Raw genomic sequence first — 14,268 nt, 5'->3', positions numbered from 1 at the left:
ATGTCTCCTTGGGAACCTGTCAGAACAGCAGCAGATCGCTTAGGCTGAGTAGTGTTGTCTGCTCCTAACTTCTAAAATGCAGGTCAAGGTGTATTGCTGAAATAGTTAAAGGTCAGGCAAAATGATGACCTTTAGCCCTTCATAGAAGCTGTGGTCATCAAAGAAGGTGTTTCATTGCTGGTATGGAAACTTCAAGCCCTTGCCTGTTGTTCCAGAGTGCTGGTTCATTATCCTTAATGCCTTCAAACCCAAGGTGGTCGTCTCTGCAGCTTCCCCTGATGGTGACCCCACGGTGCTCAGAAGCCCCACCTGAGAGCAGGATCCTCTGCGGTATGCCCTGAGCGTGCTGGATGCACGGGCAAGCCTTCCACACGGCCTCCCGGTGAGAGGCTGGGCTAGGAGGAGCGGTCTGTGCCGCTGAGGCTGTCATCCGTGGCAGGATGGGCCACTGAAACCCCACATCTACTCCTCAGCATCATTTGGTGACCAGGATTGCTGCAGTGCTGGGGACGAGCGTGGGGGTCGTTTGCATCAGACTTAGAGATTTGGTGGCAGAGAGGGGGAAAGGGAAGATGTTGGCATGAGAGGGCTGGTAAGTGCGTAAGGTCTGGATTGCCAAACGGTGCAAAAAAGGGCAAGGTCCTTGCTGGTGCATGGCGCAGCGCGCAGGTGGGAAGGCGCGGGGTTTGTGCGTGCACTCTAGTTTGGCTTCCAGGAGAAACCCTTATCTCTCCTCCTGCCGCCAGCTCCCTGAGTTGCCCTCTTTCCCTCTGCTCTGCCTACACTTCTTGCTGTGATTTCGATTATTTATAGTATTTCTTCTCCCCTTAAACTGCTGGGCTGCCTGTGCGGTATTTAAGCAGCCGTCACTCCCCGGCCCGTGCTGCTGGTACAGGGAGAGGCGATGCGAGCGCACGCAGCTCATTACCAGCGTTTGAGGGCTCTTCAGGATGAGCAGCAATGTGAATGTAAAACTGCAACTGGATTTCATCTTACGGAAGGTTTTGATTGCAGCTGGTGAAATAACGATCTGCTTATTAGTGGAGAGTAACAGAGGAAGCTGCTGAGGGGAGAGGAGGAAGGGTTTTGCAGAGGAGCGTGGCCCCGTTTTTTGGTGACACTTAAGCAGCCTAGAACAAGAGGCGTATCCTCTGCATTACATCAGTGTACATTTGGAAGAACCTTGTTAAACAATTTGATTTCTTTTCCATGCAGGTGGGTGTCGGAGGGGAGCCCTGGGTGACTGGGAAGCAGGGGCTTACTGGGCTGGTCGGAGTTCGGAGCCGAGGCTGGGAGAGACCAGTCTAGCTGTTCAATTTAGTGCTCCTTCGTTTTTACCTCGATGGTATTAAGCTTGGAGAATAAGCAGTAAATGTTTAAATCCCTTTCTTCATTGCTGCCATGTTCAAACTGAATTAACTCTCATCCAAAGGAAGCCAGCGCTGTAGGAAACATCTGCCGTGGTCCAAATTGCGTTTGAGGTTGGAATTAAAATGTATGTAACTGTTCGGTGGTGAGCAGTGAATACACAAATCCTGCTCTTTGCCAACGGTTGTTTTGCAGGACATGATTTGTACGCTTCCCTTGTACCTGTGCGGTTACACGGATGCGTTATTGGAATACGAACCAGCGCCATGTGTCTCAGGAAATAATGATTATAAGGTGAAGCAGCTTGCTAGAATGTCAGATAATTTCATATTTCAAGCTTACGTTTGTTTGTTTGTTTATTTATTTGTCCTCTACAGATGGTTTTTCGGGAGTGTACTAGTAATTGATGTGAGGATGTAATTGTAGTCATGGTGCATCTGTGTCGGGGGCAATATTTATGTGCCGTGGCTGCTCCATGAAATATTTGTTCTCTTCGCTCCTCTGTCCCATGAGTTGACGTAAGCTCTCAGGGAAAGTACAAACAATTTTTAGAGCTGTTCTAGACGTAGTCCTTACAGGTTTTTTTGTGGTTGTGTAACTGAAAAGAGCTTTTGAAAAGATAGAACAAGTCTCAAGTAGAGGCTGGCTGGGGAGAGGCTGGTGCGTTGCCTTTTCTGATGAGCTTTCGGTCTGCTGAATTAAGAAAAACTGAAGCTCCCATTTCATGGAGTGCTGTCTGAGGGCTGGGATTTTTGGGGTGTATGGGAGTCCCTAGGCTGCCTTCTGGCTTCTTTTGAGTAAAGACCGACAAGTTTGAAAAAATTGTTCAATTGCTTTAAACTGTGCCCTGTCTTTCAGTGGGAATTGCAGAAATAATTGCAAAATAAACTGAGGAGTGCCTGACAAAACCGGGTAAGGCAGAAGTTTGAGCTCATCGGTGCACACTGATGCTGTATTTCTGGTGCACGGTGGCAAACGTTGGTGCCACCTGTATTTTGGAGATTAGTTACAAGGTACTGCCAAATTCCCAGTGGATTAATGGACGTTTTGGTTCGGACTGACACCTCCCGGAGGCCCCAGAGCAGCAGCATTGAGGGTGGTGGCACCAGAGTCCAAGACCTGGAAGTGGGTTGATGAAGTGCAAAGCTCTAGGTGAAGTTGGCTGAGTATCGTCAGCTCGTTTCACAGGTGGGAAGTCAAGGCACAAGAGGGGTTCCCAGCCTGGAAGGCAGGTACAGCCTGCTGGAACCACCCTCTGACCATCCCTCCCGCAGCCCCCCAGAGCCAGCGGCCGTGTCTGCAGAAGGATGGGCTTGCATCTCTCTGCTGGCACGTTTGCTAGCCGAGGAGTGGCGTTTTTCGGGTGGCTCTGGGAGGTCTGTGCTGGCCCTGGGCTGGCAGGGCTGTGGGGCTCCGGGCAGGCAGCCCGAATGCTGCGGCAGGTGCTGGGGGGACAGCTGGAAAAGCATCCCCGCTGTGGCACCGCATCCCGCCCAGCTGTGCCGTCTTCAGCAAGGCGCCGGCACTGGGCAAAGTACACGTGTGTGTGGGGGGGGGGGGGCAGAGAGTGCCCGGGTGGCTCCAGTTGGCCATTAACGCACTGGGAGGCTGGGCTGGTGGATGGGTTCTGGGCTGGTGGATGGGTTCTGCTGCTGTGGGGCCCCGGGCGGATGGAGGGGCCAGGAGCACGGGGGTGGCAGGTCACACCAGGGGCTGCTGTTGCCGCAGAGGAAAGAGGGAGATTTTTATGTTTTGTGGCACCTCTTTTCCTGCTTTGGAAAAAGCTTCCTTTTTATGTGCCTGTGTAAATGCTTTATAGTCCAAATGCTGCGACTTTGAGTAGTTCCTCAAAAATGGTGAATTTTGACCGTGTATAGCCAGCGCCTTCGGGTTACTGAAGATTCTTCTCTGTGATGTGGATTTTTTACTCATTTAAATGAGTGATTTTATACAACTTGTGAGTATTGGCAGGCTTACCATCACTTTCTTCCCCCCTGCCCCCTTTTTTTTTTTTTGTTCTGTTTAAGCTTGTTTTTTCAAAGGGACTGAAGCTATGTCCTTCCCAACAGATTGCAAACTTCTCATCTCGCTTTAGCCCGGTTGGGCCATGGCATGGAAATCCCAGAGGTGATCCAACATCCTCCAGGTACTTTCCAAGGGAGAACAGGAGGGCAAAGGAGAGAAGGTCTGTTGGTGGCTTTGCCGGAGGATGGTATGAACTCCTCCATCAGGCGTGGGTGAATCCATACTGAAGGTGTTATCTTCATAAAGCCCCAGCCACAAGAAATGCTTTAACCAAAGATTTTAGTTGAGTTTGGGATGCCCAGATGTTGGGCTTCCCCTGGGCCGGGGGGTGCTGGGGTGGCCGTGGTCAGTGCTGCTCTGTGCCCCGCCAGCAGCGCAGCCGGTCCCCCATAGAGTCCTGCCACTCGCAGAAAATAAACAAGACCAAGTTTTGGGATTTTTTTCCTTCTCACACCTCCAGTAAGCGTTAGAAGTAAGCACAAGGTGAAAATAATTGTCTTTTTGGTTTTGTGGGGTTTTTGTTTGGTTTGTTGTTTTGGTTTTTTGTTTTTTTTAATGGGACCATCCATTTTGGTATTCCTGCCTCTGGTCAGTGCCTCATTCTCTAATTTTTGTTGCTCCAACTGCTTTGCTTTTTCTTCTTGCAATCAAGATAATGCAGTACAATATTGCACTAAGAATTTCAGCTATTCAATTACCTTTCAGAAGTTGACTTAATTGGCTCTTTAAGTGATAGCCCTCTATTGTGTGCAATCAGCACGACTCAAGGAGGGAGCAGGAAGAGGATAAGGACTTTGTTGCTAATCAATAAATAAAGGTCTTTGAAATAATACTGCTTGCAATTTGTATCACCGGTTAAATTACACCGAAGATGATAGTCTGCGTGTTCCTTGCAGAGCATGGCTATAACAGAGTCATAAGGCTTTGCTGTCAGCAAGCATGTGGGCTGTTGTACTCTGTGTTTCCAGTAAATCCAATATTTTCCCCTTGGATTTTTTTTTTCCCCTCAAGTGTTAGTGAAAACCAAACCAAAGCTGCTGCAGAGCCTGGCACAGGTGGTTTGGGAAAGTCTATAATGACCGATCATTTGGTTTGCACCTCATGAAGTATGCAAATGAATGTGATACCTGATGATAAATAATTCAAAATGGAGATGCAGGGCAAGGGAAGATTATAGATGCAATAGATATATGGTAAAGCAACTTTAACAAAAATAAGCAATCCCAAAATCCTAAGTTCTTCTTCTAAGCACTGATCCACCGAAGCAGCCGCCGCTCGGTGCAGGTTTGCCGCCAGTGCAAGGGGTGCAGTCCCCGGGACTTGGATATCCGTCTGGAGTTTGCAGTCAGGGTTTGGCCAAAGCTGCAGCTCTCAGGAGCTGCTGCCCCTGCACAGCTCTGTTGCACCTCAGGTCATCACTGAGCTAGTTCCAGCCTTGGTTTAGGCAGCAGCAAAGCGTAGCCGAGCATACCAGTTTTCTTTTAGGTAGGTATATTTTATTCCTTTTTTTTTTTTTTTTTTTGTTCCCCCTAGTTAGTGGTGTAAAAATGACTGGCTGCTTCATACTTCTTTTTAAAGCTGGAGTTACTAATCATAATTAATGTTTTAGTCCTAATTAAAAATATTTTGAATCCAGAAAGGTCTTCTTGAGATTGCAAGAGGTACAAGACTGGAAGCAACCTTCAGTCCCCTGGTGCCACAGCTGCCTGGGACAATTCCAGCTCCTGTTACCATGGTCCCATCCCTGAATCCATCCCCTCCCAGCCAGGGGGTTAGGTGAGAACTGTGGGTGCAGAACTGAGTAGAGCCACAGGTTTTAATGTTTGAGCATCCAGCACACTCCTGGGTAGGGTGCATGCCTCTCTGTGTTCCATTTCCAACACTTGCATGCGTAGGGAGTTTTGTTTTGTTTGGGGGAGCAACCAGGGGATCGGCTGACTCGGACTGAGCTGGGATTTACTCGATTAAAGATGCTTCTTCCTTTGCTCCCTGCCCTATCCTGGTAAGAGATGGGTAATTGCTCCTCAGTGTTGTGTTCTTGCTGGGGGGAAGACGGTGGTGATCCATGTTTATAATCCTGCACCGAGGAGCAGTTTTAAGGCCGTGTCACATGCCAGTTTGTAGGATTTTTCACAAAACTGTGGAGGTAGATTGAGTTCACCCTTTTATCAACTGGAAATAGTGATGCTACAGTGTCCTGGTCCAGCTCAGCATTAAGCGGGTCCTTAAATTGCCAGCAATCTTCTCCTGGCAGGCGCTGGCTGGTGTCAGGCGCCTTCGTGCCCAGACACCCCGACAAGGCTGTGTTTGTTAGCGGAGGGTTGGTACGGTCTTGCCTCAGTGGAGAAGTGGAACTGAATGGTCATTTTGTGATGACAGTAATTGCAGCATCCGTGTAGTTTCACCATCCAAGAGTTCTACTAATGATCCCAAGTGCAGGGTTGATTCCATATTGACTCTGCCGAGGACCGCAGCGCGGGGAAGGTGTGTAGCATCTGTTTCTGAGATGCAGTAACTGCTGGTTTGCTAGTAATTTTGTCTGTAGTGAGTTAAGCAATATAGGGGAAGAAGGGAAAAGACACAACTTTTTTGTCGTAAATTTACTCTGTGGCTGCTTTTGCTCCCGGGAGGGGCTGTTATGATAAAGCCTGATATATTTTCACATGTGCCTGTGAAGAACGTAGGATTTATCTTTCAAATGAAATTTGCTTTGCTGCGCTGCCAGCAGTTTTGTTTGGTTTTGGTTGGTTTGTGTGTTGTTTTTTTTCCCAAGTAGCTATTTTTGTGAAATACAACCCAAGAATTTGTATTGGCTTAACACTTAAAATGTAGCCAGGGGAAGGTGGAATATTCATCTTTATTGTATTTGTTTCTCCCATAATGAGACATTACTGTCTGTTGTAAAGGAAGCGGTCCCCGAGCCCACGGAGCATGCCCAGTTATTTTCTGCTTGCTCCATTAGCTCGTGTGCAGACCTCCTGATTTTTTATGTGCATGTGCTTTTCTACTTGTTTAATCCTGCCAACTGCTCTTCTGGTTGGAAATCCATTTCTATAATGCCGGGTATTACACAAATTTGTTGAAGCTCTTAATGCAGATAACGGGGGGTGAGGCTGGTTTGCCCAATCGGGCTGTGCCAACTTTCTGCTTTCCATCAGTCACACAGAGCGCTTTACGTTGCAGCTCACTGAGGGCATAAAATGCACACAGTAAAGAAAAATAAAGTTTAAGGAATGACTAGGGTGCTGTAAACATCGCTTGGATCTTGATTTACAAAGTCCAAGCACAGCACAAATTGTATGGCTCACTGTGCCCTGTGGAAATCTCTCTTTGTATTCTTTTTTTTTTTTTTTTTTTTTTTAATTTCCTTAACTAGTAATCATGGGATTGTAGCAGAGAGCCCTTCTGTAAACAGCTTTTTGGTCACCGTTGCTGTTTACTATTACTCTATGCAGCATGGTGAAGCTCCCCATTCACGGGAATATTCGTAACGGGATGCAGCAGGGATGCAGGCAGTGGAGCTCTGCAGCCCCAAATTTTGGGGGTTTGTGGTATGCGTGATGCTTTGGGGACCAGAGCTGGGGTGAGTGAGAGGCATCATCTCTCTCCAAGCGCTGCATGTGATCCGCAGTCTTTGTGTAGCCGTTTCCAGCAGAACCGAGCACATCCATGCCTGTTGTACTGTTCTGGTTGTTTTAATCTGTTGAATTTATCCGTGGCGCTTTGCCTGGTGGAGAGCAGTGGGAATGTTGTCAGCAGTGGCAGAGAAGGATGCCAGGCTGCTTTTTTTTTTCATTATTTGTAGTGAAGCTGTACAAAGTCCATCCAGGACCTCATGGCAAGGGTTTAAGTAGCTCTCAAGCATGCACATACCCTGTGTTTAAGTAATGGAGTAGGGAACCGGTTCAAAGTTTAGTGTGAGTTTATATACTTGTGTTAACTTCTGACTTAACTATCCAGTTTTATTAAAAATAAAAGGAACTAAATCATTCTGGCACACTTTGATAGCTACAGCATTTGGAAACTCTTCAGCTTCTCTCTTCTCTTTCCTGATTTCTTCCCAAGAATAGTTGCAACACTTCTTCTTTAGGGCTTTGCCCTAATGATTACATCCGTGAAGATCCACTGGCGTGGATTATCCTGCAAGCAGGATTGTGCCCTTAAATGGAAAATAAGCCGCCACAACAGCCAAAGTTCGGGGCAAAAAAAATATTATTGTGGGAAAGCCAAGCTGCTAGATGTGTTATTCCATGTCGTGGAGCGGCACAGTCAGGAAATGCTTCTTAGCGCGGAGAGGAAACGCTCGCGTCTTCTGCATGCTTGTTGCATTCTTTTTTAATTGTTGTTAAAATAGGAAAACACATCTCTAATAAATACCATCTAATACACCCTCTGTAAAAGGGATGGGAGGCGTGAGAAAACATTCGAGGGAGACAGGGAGGCCGGTCATGCTTTATGAACTCTTTAATTTATTTGCTGGCTTCTGCTCCCTCCCGTTTCCCCACGCTCCGGTGGCAGTGCAGGTTCTCTCCTGGCTGCCCGGCCGGTTCCCCAGCCCCGCTGCCTCTCGGCCAGCGATTTGGGCTAAATAATCCAATTGAGCTTTGCAGCTTATATAACTGTCTTGGCTGGAGGCAGCAGCCGGCCTGACGGGGATAGAAAACACATCTGGAAGTGGTGTACTGAACATACTACTGCGGCCAGAGCCAAACCAATTTGGACAAATTTGCTCATACGCACAAGATGTCCTTTGAACAGCAAGACGCGTGTGTATGGTCTCCTTGCGGAAGAAGTTGAAGTTAGAAAATACTCCCGTCTATAAATCGTTGCGTTACCCTGGCTGGGAGACTTCGCTGGCTTTTCTCCTCTCCTTTCACCTTTGGAAGATCTTGTGGCTCTTCCTCTTCAGCTCCAGAGGATCAGCCAGTCCCTGTACTATGCTGATGATAAATAACACATATGTTTATGTATTTCAAAGGTGGGAAGGACCTCCAGCATCATTTAGATTGACTCCTTATCTGATACCCATCATAGGAGTTGCTTTTTATTTAAACTGAAGTGTCACTTGGTGTAGAACTGGAACACAGCTCCGAAGAAGAAACAATCAAGTTTTTTTCTGAGAATTCATTATAACCCTGGTAATTTATGCTAATGGTTAATCACACTATTAAAATGTGGGCATTTTGTGTCAGCTTGAGGGTTGGGGAGAAAGAAGAACTCAGCTATTTTGTATTTCAAGTAGCGTGCCCAGCACAAATGTGGAAAAAACCCAGTGCACATTTTAGTACTCTCAGATGTCTGTTCCCCTGTTGATCTCCATTACTCTCAGTAGGGAAGTTATGGGCATTAGCAGCAGAATGAATTTCCCTTCATGTGCAGTGATATGCTCTTATAGCTTCGTTTTATAGTCTGCTGTCTGATGGTAAAGGATTTATTTGTCTTTGCAGGTGTGCAAGGCTGGTTTAGCACGTGCGTCCTGCCTGTTCCTGGGTGCCTGCACACCTGCCTGCTCGACACCCTCCAAACCTGCGCTGGGGAAGGGGTGTGAAACTGCCACACACACCCCTGAAATCTGATGTGCCACACACACACACAGAGCTACTGGGCTTGTCCTCTGGAACCATGTCCAGGGAATTAGCTACAGTCAACATGCACTGGCCAGGTTGCACGGGAGCGGTGCCAGAGCTGCAGGGGTGCCAGAGGTAGTTTGGCAGAGAGTGTGTTTCCATCTGGAGAGGGGACATTGCTGGGGCAGAGTGATGCCAAAGTGGTGCTCTGTGGCATCCTGATCCCACTTTGGCTTTTGGAGTGGTTTTGCCATTTCTGGGTGCTGCACCCAGGCAAAGCCCACAGTGCCGAGCGGTGGTGCAGAGTGCTGGGCAGCTCTGCTTGGGGCTGCCCTGCTCTGCACCAGTGTAGGGCTGATAAACGCTTGACCCACACTGACAGCATCCAGGATTCCTGGCAGGCCTTGCTCTGGTTTGTTATGGAAAACTTAAGATATTTCTTCCAGTGTGCTGGTTTGTAAGGCTGTCAGAATGCCCCTGCTCTCACCAGGCGTTGGACAGGCATGGGAGCCTTCTAGGAATATCTTGGCAGTCATAAATACCTACACACAAAGTCCCAATCTTATAGTTTGTACATTTTATTTTTTTCCATGGTCATAAAACTGAATAGTGAGTTCCCCAAAAGAGGCTGTGTGTCTTGACCCACTCCTCCCAGCCCAGGGCAGCATTGGAGCTCACCCATCTGCACTGCTCCTCTTCAGACCGGGGTTTGCTGGGGATGATGCCACAGCTCTGCCTCCACTTCTTCCACGTCACTGTTGTGTCTGACAGGCTGACTGCCCTCTCTTGATGTTTTATCCCTAAAGAAGAAGAAAATTGGATTAGATTTTTTGCAGCAGGGCACAGTGGTGATCCTGGGTAATGAAGCTGCTCTATGCACAGGGAGCTCTGGGAAGCTGGGTACAAGGGTAAGTTATTAACAGGGGACTCGCCCAGGGTGATTCGCTTTATGGACCTCTCATAAAGGCACTCCAAAGGATGAACTGATTGCTAAGCAATTCTTCATGCTCACGTGACAGCTTTTGCCCTCAAAGAGGTGCTGAGCAGCCTGGGTGGCCGTTGAGAGACCATTTCCAAAGCGATGTTTGGGGTACCTAAAGCAATCGAGTACAGAAACGGCCTCCCTGGGCACTGCAGTCCAACAGTAAACCTCTTTGTACAGATGGAACGGGAGCTCGAATTGAGCTCTGAACACTCGTGCTGCAGCTTTTAAGGGCAGTTTCCATCGGAGTGAGTCATGCTGCTTGTTTTCCCCGTGCTGTGCCTCGCCTTGCTCCCCCGCGGTAGGATTTTTCCCTGGGTTTTGACCTCCTGGCACCCCTGGGACAGCAGGACTGCAGCAAGCGGGTCAGGCCCTGCATTCTGTCACTCCCACTGGTGTTGTTTGCTGTGATTTTGTGCAGTTTAACTCCTTCAGTACGAGCTGTGGCGTTGCTCAGCTGTGCTTGGGGTTAGGCTTGTGCAAAAGCTCTCACCCTTCTGTGCCTTTGCTGAGCAGCTGGGGCTCCTCTGGGGCTCCTCACTCTCTCATCTTCCCTTCACACCTCCCCGACTTTAAAAACGTCTGGGCTTTTGGTTTGAGCATTTCAGCGAATCCTCCTGTCCCAGTATAAAACCAACTGATGGATTGGTTTCATCCCAAGGAGTGGCTGGGGACGGTGAGCGCTGCCGGGAGAGCCGTGCTGGGATGCTGCAGCGTTGCTCTCCCAACAGCCCAACTCAGCATCATCCTGCGCCTGCTGCTGTGAGCATGTACAGCCATGCTGGTGCTTTCTGAGCTGTGTAAGATGCAAGTTTAGTCATGGAAAGCTCCAGCTGCGGGCTCTGACGCTGTTTGCTGGGCGCAGCTCACGGGCTCCCAGCAGGAGGCAGGGGCTCTTCTTTCAGCAGGCAGCCTGGCCATCTTGTGCTCTTCTTGCATTTAAAATTGAATCTTTCTGTAACATAGGTTCCTTCTGGGTGGAAAGTCCGGAAAACCGAGCCGCGGCAGTCCACATACCAATTGGCATTACGTTACACGTGCCACCAATAAAGGTAATGGTGTGTGAAAAACTGAAACCCCAAATGCATTCCAATAGACATGTTTGGAGGCAATGAGAGGCATGAACTGCATCTCTCTGCTCACAGGGAGTGTGAGGTGGCCTCTGCCAGGGCTAAACAGCACTTCAGGAGTGGCTGTGAAATTAAGCATAAATACCATGGTCTTGTGGTCCGAGGCTATGGGAAGCAGACGTATTTTGGGAGGTGGTAGGCAGCAACACCGTGAGGCTTGGTGCATTGTCTTTAAGCCATCAGGTAAACCTGACATTGCAAGAAAGCAAAACCTCTAGGGATGTGGTTTCACAAGCCATTTGAACTGCTGTCCATTATGGGCTGTCGTCCAAAAGGGCGTCCTAGTTCCCATGTGCTTCCTTTGCTCCACTGGCTCGCTCAGTGGGATGATCCAGCTGAAAATTAAGCCTGCAGTGAGGATGCTTAATTGTGCAGCTGGGTCAGCCCATGGATACGGTGGACCGTGGGGCTGCGTGGGTGTCAGTGCCATGGCAAGAGGCATGGCGCAGGGAGCACCCTGCCCATTCCAGCGTGCCTGGCTTGCGGTCGCCCAAAGCCACTCGTGACACGCTGCCTGGAGCTCGGCATGGGGCAGCGGGAGATGCCAGTAACATTTCAGAGCAGCAGCTTGTTGGGAAGCTTTCAGGCATCATTTAATAAGCAACTAAAGGTCTTAGCAGTAGGACACCCGCGTAGTCAGCATCCTCCTCCTCCCCCAGCTGTTTATTTTCTACCCTTGAAATGTCCTGCAACCCCCACCTTGTGCTGTGCCATCGCCAGCAGCTGTGTTGCCTCACGGCAGAGGGATAACGCTGCCGCTGGCACGGGGCTGGCAGGCGGCATTCCAGCTATCCTGCTGGCCGATGTGGCCCCCAGGCCTCCAAGCACTGCGGCAGTCCCTGCATTTTTGAATAGGGAAAAGTTAAATTACTGCAGGTTGCTGGGAAGTCGGAAAGTCGGGAAGTCCATCTTGCTTGTACTTCCAGTGATGTGTTTTCTGCCAGGGGAAGAAATGAGGGGATTTTGCACTTTACAGCAGGCTGCTGTGGTTTTGCGGGAGGGGGTGCCAGCATTATTTAATAACCCTTTCTCATGCTTTCTTAGCTGCTGAATGAGAAAAGGGAGAAGTGAGTCTTCCGACTCTTTTAGCGGTATGTTTTTCTTCCTAGGAATTATCCTAGCCTATAAAATGAAACAAGAACCCTCAGACAGCATCAACGCTTATAGTTGGTCTAAGTGTGCTGTTTAATGGCATTGTCTTGTTTTTTCTCCAGAGAGAAGAAAATAGACCCCATTAAGTGCTCATGTTACAAGCCTGCACCCTGGGGGATAAATATTTCAAATATTAATGCTGAGTAATTTTTAAAAGGTTCTGCATGCATTTTATTTCAAGTATCCTGCAAATTATTTAAGACTACTAAAACAAAATGCAATTCAGAGCAGCTCATCCCATGATCAGTATATGGTGATTTTAAAATCTTCTTCTACCCAGCAGCACAGTCCTGCATTCGATCAGGCATTGGTACAACAGGGAAACTATAATCTGTTTGCTGCTGCGGATCTGTAGTAGACAAAATGTACAATTTACATAGACAGTGGAGCGAAGGGAACGTTCTAAATATCCTTTCACTCTAATACAGTCACATGCATTGCAAATGAGTTACTGTTTTGGAAAAAGAAGTCAAACCTGACTTGCATTGAAGTTCTTGGCTATTAACATCAGTGCAGCCAGGGACTCCAGCCAGAACTTCTGTGATTTCCTTGATATCCCTCTGACTTAGGACGTCGCTCTAACTTTTCCATATGTGCTCTCTGATTTATGACACAGCCACACTTTATTTTGCTGTCGTAAAATTCTTTCATACGCTCAGCCACGCCAAAGGCTTCATATGTTATTGATTAAACAAATACCCCCTGTTCCAGGATTTCAGCTGTTCTGAGTCTGGTGGTAACCTTAGTGGAACGACGAGCGCGACGGTCGATTGTGCGAGGAGGTGGGGAAATGCAACGCCCAGGCACTCGCTCTTGTTGATCAATAAGCTATCCTTCAGGTCACACAGTGGCACTGCTTTTTCCACCGGCCGCTGCATCTTTGCGATGGGCTAAGCTCGTCCGCCGGCTGCGAAGTGCCGATGGCTCGTGGTCATCTGTTGGGGGTGATGATGATGATGATTCCCCCTTTTTTTTTTTATTTTATTTTTTTACTAATGTTGGGAGGGAGGAGGGTTAAACAAGAATTTCATTTTGACTCCTTCGCAGGCAATTAGCAACAGCTGCTGCTAGGGGAAGGGCATGATGATTAACACAGTGACCTTTCCAAAGATCGCCATCCCTTCTTGGAGGGATTCCTTTCGGATGGACTTGCGAGCTGTTAGCGCGAGGCACAGAGTGGGATGCCTGGGTGCTTAAGGGTTTGGTGGAACAAGGTCTCTGTCTCACTATTAACATAATTAGGTTGTAATAAAAGGAGGCTCCTGTTAGACTGTGAGGCATTTGCTCTGCTTCAGGATTTTCTGCTTCCTTGAAGCTCCAGAGCTGGGCCTTGCCAGCACCCACGGGAATGTGGTCCTGTGCGCGCCAGGCATCAGCTGCTTCTTCCGTGTTGTTTCAGTGCATGAGATTGTACTCACTAGCTTTGGTACACACTGTGACAAGGTGAAAGGGAAAGCGATCCGGTCTGGAGGTTTGCAGGTGGTGAGAGCCCGGCAAATCCGATTTGGGTTTGTACTGTCTGTGATGGCTTGCAATCCACCGTGAAGCTGGTAGCCACAAGCGACAAGTAAAAGAATCCATGGCATGATCCTGCCGAGACTGATGTGCCTGGACCCTGGCGATGCACAGCTGAGGCTGCAGGGGGTCCCTGCAAGTGCATTTTCAATACAGCGCAACAACACGCGTTCCGCTGCAAGTCTGTTCCCGCTGCCCTTAGGTGCGTGCGAGAGTGTTTTCCCTGTCTGTGCCATGGAGGGACGGTGCATTGGCCAAATGCATCTTCTTTTAAACCATGCACAGGTGTGCTCAGTCAGGACAGACCATGGGTGCAAGCCCCCAGCCTTTCCCCATCACCTTTTTTTACCCCTTTCTTTCCACACATCCCCTTGCCTGGGTTTGCCTTGTGTGATGTTCTCACTTAAAAATCCTGTAAAGCTGCAATTATTTTGAGGTTTAATGACCCATGATTTCTGTAATGCCTTATTTTGTTCACTTTCAGCACGTTTTTATTCCCTAATCAAGTAAAGAGTATTAAAAAACCCAC

The 14,268-nt window shown here is 48.4% G+C and overlaps 1 protein-coding gene across 4 annotated transcripts in view; it reads left to right on the top strand.

Moving 5' to 3' along the window:
• MGAT4B (alpha-1,3-mannosyl-glycoprotein 4-beta-N-acetylglucosaminyltransferase B) overlaps window positions 1-14,268 on the top strand; it is a 51,857-nt gene that overhangs the window by 12,954 nt on the left and 24,635 nt on the right. Inside the window, exons 1-2 of one of the 4 annotated variants that reach the window (XM_040603770.1) lie at window positions 9,773-9,868; window positions 10,909-10,994. The exons of 1 other annotated variant lie outside the window; for it this stretch is intronic. In XM_040603770.1, the coding sequence (XP_040459704.1) occupies window positions 9,822-9,868; window positions 10,909-10,994 (133 nt within the window). In that variant the 5' untranslated portion in view covers window positions 9,773-9,821. Of the gene's footprint in view, window positions 1-3,437; window positions 3,515-9,772; window positions 9,869-10,908; window positions 10,995-14,268 lie in introns of those variants that run through there. 2 more of the 4 variants (XM_040603766.1, XM_040603769.1) reach the window with 2 other exon arrangements.

Source organism: Falco naumanni, chromosome 8 (genome assembly GCF_017639655.2).
Source record: "Falco naumanni isolate bFalNau1 chromosome 8, bFalNau1.pat, whole genome shotgun sequence".
NCBI lineage: Eukaryota > Metazoa > Chordata > Aves > Falconiformes > Falconidae > Falco > Falco naumanni.
Note: the sequence above shows the minus strand (reverse complement) of the source record. Positions and strands in the feature narration are given on the sequence as shown.